At 36.9% G+C, this 5,195-nt stretch overlaps 1 protein-coding gene across 2 annotated transcripts; it reads right to left on the bottom strand.

Annotated features, from left to right (window-relative positions):
- Positions 1-930: 930 nt before the first annotated feature.
- Positions 931-3,564, bottom strand: LOC122075935 (transcription factor TCP5-like). Of its 2 annotated transcripts, none has more exons than XM_042641160.1 (3): positions 3,445-3,564; positions 3,263-3,343; positions 931-2,494 (listed from the first exon to the last, which is right to left on the bottom strand). In XM_042641160.1, the coding sequence occupies exon 3, from the start codon at positions 2,416-2,418 to the stop codon at positions 1,291-1,293; it is 1,128 nt and encodes a 375-aa protein (XP_042497094.1). In that variant the 5' UTR covers positions 2,419-2,494; positions 3,263-3,343; positions 3,445-3,564; the 3' UTR covers positions 931-1,290. The 2 variants fall into 2 exon arrangements, with proteins under 2 accessions (XP_042497094.1, XP_042497095.1); XM_042641161.1 differs by having other exon boundaries at positions 931-2,448; positions 3,445-3,555.
- Positions 3,565-5,195: the final 1,631 nt, after the last annotated feature.

Here is a 5,195-nt window from a genome sequence, read left to right as displayed (position 1 = left end):
TTTAGCTCACTAATAACCTAATGGGTTTATGAAGGAAGAGTAGTAGATGATCGAAGAAGGAAAGACCGACCACATGTGAAACAGTGACAGCGTGTAGTCCTTTTCATGCATACAATAAAGAGTGGACCACTGCCACTAAACCCTAATTATTTTGTACCACTCTCCTCTTCCTGTTATTGGTTGAAGGACCACAAAAAACCCTTTTATTTGATCCCTCTTTCTTTCAAGAGTCCTTCAACCCTACAACCGACTTGCTTTGTTTACTGAAAACATAGCCAACAAACCATTCTTCCCTCCCTTTATTTTCTTGGGTTGTGTGAGATATTTTGACACTCCCTGCCACGATCTCTTCTGTCTTACCTCAAACGCATGGCCCCCTTCCTTTTCATCTCACAGCACTTCCAACCCTTGTCTTGTGTTTATTCTTCCATCTTCATGTAATGACTTGAGAGAGAGAGAGAGAGAGAGAGAGAGAGAGAGATTTGTGGGCTCCTAGAAGAGGTTGTTTTGTAAGGTTTTAGGTACTGTCTCATCAATCATCTTTACCTGGAGGAAAAGATCCAGGCCTCCAAGCTTGTCTCCAAACCAATGCATGACTAACACTTGAGCATGCTCGAGTGCATGCTTGTATCTGTGTCTCTGTGTGCATCTTGCAAGAACTTTCTTGCTATCTGGGTTAGCAGTCAAAGAAGTAGAATCTCGAAGGGTATTTTGGAAACTACAAAAACCTAGCTAGAAAGATATTTGTGAACCCAAAAGGGAAGTGAATTATTCCATTTATTGTAAAAAAAAAAAAGTATTCCATTTCTTTGGCTGTGAGCCCAGGTAGCATGACAGTTCCTGCAACCTGGGTAGCAGCAAAATATTTTCCTCTTCATGCATGTATGCTCGAATAGGTTGTGACAAGGAGAGAGAGAGAGAGAGAGGCAGTAGTGCAACCAGTATGTTATATTTCATGTCTTACACTGGAGATGCAAGCTATATGGTCATTAACCAGTGGAATGGGATAATAATTACTTACATGATAATAACTCAACAACCAAAACTCAAGGCAGGTTAACATTTGCTTGTGGCTAGATTGCATTTTCAGATGGAAAATACATTCAACAAAGAAAATTAAGAAAATAGAACATAACCAGGAGAATAATTCAAACTTAATACCACGCATTACTATCAGATAGTATAGATACAAGCCTTTCAACAGAATCATGTGGTCTTCTTTTTGTCCAATTATCAAAATAATCCATTGGTGAACTTGGACAAGAATGTATTCTATGCAAGCATAGATTTCTAACCTTTATGGAAAAAACTTGCTGTCTGAGTGCTTGAAGGGCCACTGCTGTCCTTATTTGGTTGATCACTTTCAGTATTGTTGTGAGCAAGAACAACCCTAGGAGCTGTACTCAAGAATGGCCTCATGGTTGGGCTTATTGAGTAAAGGGATGGTGTGAGAGAATTTGGTAGGAGACCATGTACTGAACTTGAGCTCATCATCTGAATGTGGTTGGCTAGTCTTGGATCACACTCCACACCTGGGGCAGTAACATATGGAGGAATAAAAGATGGTGCTGATGCAGACGGATATACCAATAGTTGAGATCCAGATGGTAGAGATGATGAAGAGGGCAATGACACAACATTGTAGTTATGATGAGGATCTTCAGATTGAGATGATGAATACCCTACATGAGATAAAGATAAATTGGAGGAAGGCTCCCAGTGATAGTAAGAATTGTATGGTATGGCATTGTTTACAAAGCCTGAAGCAGAAGAGATATTGGCTCTAGGACTTTTCTCAGCAATTGTCTCTCTTGCAACTTCTTTACATTTCATCCTGGAAGGAGTATCTAAATTCCAATAAGTTGACTTAGATAATGAAGTTTGATGACCATCTTCCCCAGCAACATCATCATTGATCTTTAACCCACCCTTATTAGATAATGAAGAGTGAGCTCCTTCCTCGTCCTTCACATATTCTGTATTTGCATCTATAAGGGAAGCAAAGGAAGATTTGGTTGCATCCATTTCATGAGAAACTACTGCCAATTGTGGGAATTGACCGAAGTTTCCGGGTGGCATTTGCAGTGGAGGAAGTTCATCAATTTCATGCTTAGCAGCATTGAGCAACCAATCCACAACTTTGCTGGGTTGATTAAGCCCAAGCCTATCTTGGAGATCATAAAGCTGAATAGCAGTGGGCACTGAAAGCCTAACACGCCTGTCTCTCAATCCCCTTATTGTGCAAACTTTGCTATGCCTGTCTTTTCCTCCAAAGGAACGCGAGACACGCACAATCCTTGGATCCCTGAGCCCTGACCATGTTCTTGAACTAGTCGACGATGCCTTAATGATGTTGCTCTCATTGTTGTTGCTTTCCTGCTTTGTTGAAGAACCCTTCTCTCTTGGATTTGTGATCATCTTATGTCTTGCATCATTGGTAAGTGATCACTGTGTAGCTTATATTTTTAATCATGAAATGCAATGTATAGTGAACCTATTTACCAAGAACAACATTATATTGCATTTACGAACTCAGAATGAAAATAAATAGACAAAAGAGAGAGACTCCATAACACTTTCTATGTATATAACTCAATTATTTTATAAGAACAGCAGCAAGGAAGAAACAACATTTAGGAATAGCCTAGTTGTAGCAAGTGTCTAATTATTATTCTAAAAATTGTTTTGTGTGACCAATTGTAACATTTAAGGTTAAAATTCAGAAATTTGGAACTAGAATTTGAAGTAAAAATTAAGTTATATATATCTACATTAAGTGCAAAGGAAAATTCTGAGTGTTCAACAAAAAAGATATTTTATCTCATACCACAAAGTTGAAATGAGAAGAAAAATAAGAATTACAATATAGGACTATTTATAGAAATATAAGTTGCAAATCTTTGGTGCAAACCATATATAGAAACAAAAGTGATAAGATTTGTGAAATTTAAAACCACAAATGGTGAGGGTGCGGTTCAAGTCCATGTACAAAAACTTTCAGCTAGCTGGAACTTGAAGATCTACTAAATTAGCATCTATAAACAATATTTTGGAAATTGAAGTTATGAAGATTGATGATAGCCATGCACCAGGAACAAAGAATAGCAAATGAATATCTAACTCATAAGTGAAGTGAGCATGAAATTATAACCAGAAACATGAGAAACCTAGCATGAATTTCACACGGAAACGGAAAGAGCTGCGCGCAAACCCTATAAATTCTCTGTTTGAATGAAGAATTAGGGTTATCAGATGTACTTACATGAGGATTGAAACTTGGTGTCTTTAGAAAACTTGAAACCTGATTCTTGACTGTTCAGAGAAGAAAAGCTGCCTGAGGATCCTGAAACACCGACGAATCTTTTTTAAATTTCATACTGAATCCAACTGAATTGCAGTAATTTCAGCTTTGAACTCAAATTTTCTTGCAGAGAACAAACTTACTGAAGAAGATGCCTGACTTTGAGAAAGAAAAGATGCTCGAATTTCACAAACCATGCTCCATAAAAAGATAAAGGTATGGTGTATTTGCAACCATGTGGCATAAATTGACACCTGTAAAATAAATTAAATGGGTTTGTCTTCCCTTATTTGAGTTCTTATTGCTTAGATAAGTTAATATTCCTTTGTCTCAGTTTTAATTTCTACCTTGTAATAATACTGAATATAATTAATCATATTATACAAACATAACAAGAGACCAATTACTAGATAAACAACACTAAGAGAAGTTAACTGTAATGGAGACACTCCTTGGTAAATGGTTCCAAAGCTTAAAGCCACAAGTACAGAGGCAATATAGGTTGTTAACTACTACGGGGACCATTTGCATATACTAGAAGTGATGGTGAAATTTTATAGATAACTATCAATACTTCTTTTTGTTTCTGCATTTCATGGGTCAAGAATGTGCAAAGCACTAATAATAAAAGATATCCATGCCATCAAACCCTAATGTAGACAATGTGAATGGAAAAGTTTTCGATTTTAAGCAGTACGATGTAACTCCGAATGTCTCTATTTAACCATTAATTTTTGGTGCTTGAATTTAAACCAGGACCTAATGCAGTCAAAAGAGTTATTATTAAACAAGGACCTAATGCACTTATGTGAGAAACACATTAATTAAACACACGGCGTCCTCCTAACACAATTACAATATAGTTAATCAAGAAATTTAACCTCAATGAAATAGTTCTAGCAGGGAATGGGATAAGACAGATTTTTTAGATAGTTGAAAGAAAATAACTCGGAGGCAATTCACCTAAGTTCATCATGTGGCTCCTGATCTACACTCTGTGAGCTTTGTTGGCTTGATGTGGAATTGTAGATGATAACTACTCCAAACACCGAGAAGCGCCTATTTTATAGATGAGGGACCAACTTACAACTTCTTTTAGAGATCCACTGAGTAGCTAGAAAGTGGACCACATGACTTTCCAATGTCTAGAGATTTGCATATAGCAAGTTGAACATAATAACTAACACTCCAAGGTTCCAACTAATTCATACTTCATCTCTGAACTGTAATGATATAATGAGGGCCTGAAAAGAATGGATATTTTATGATTCCATACTTCAATATGAAGGAAATCTCAATTGTGTTATGGTTAGTCCAATGGCTATCTAGGTAGAAAAAATGCTAAACCTTTCTGGAACAAATGTGAGATGATCTATTGCGATGTTGATATATATATATATATATATATGATATACCAAGTAGTGGAACAAGTGGATCCTGTTTTGAAATATTGGTTTTAATCTACTTAGGGCCTCCCTTAAAGGAGAAGCAAACTCATTAATATGAGGATAGTGGCAAGGGCCTCTAGACTTCCTAAGCTTCCTATATTATTCTCTTTGTGGATGCTCTTCATACAACTTGCAAATAAGCCCAACCCTATTAACTTCCATCTTACCTTTGAGGCCTTTAATACTCACAGTACCTTCTTGACAGGAAGACTCGTGGTTCATATGAACTGAGCTTCAATTTTGTCCAAAATTATGGCCTTTAACAAGGACAGAAAAAAGAGTTAATTAGTATCTACAGTCAGAATTCGAACAGATGTTATTCCCTCTCCTCCCCCAAGTCAACATACCTCCATCATTTTCCCGGAAAGAACTATAAGAAAAAAATTGGCATTCCCTTTGGTTTAGGACCAATTGCACCAGCATCTTCTTTCTACCAAAAGCCTTGA

This window comes from Macadamia integrifolia, chromosome 4, assembly GCF_013358625.1.
Source record: "Macadamia integrifolia cultivar HAES 741 chromosome 4, SCU_Mint_v3, whole genome shotgun sequence".
In the NCBI taxonomy this organism is placed as follows: Eukaryota; Viridiplantae; Streptophyta; class Magnoliopsida; order Proteales; family Proteaceae; genus Macadamia; species Macadamia integrifolia.
This window is presented reverse-complemented; position numbering and strand designations above follow the sequence as displayed.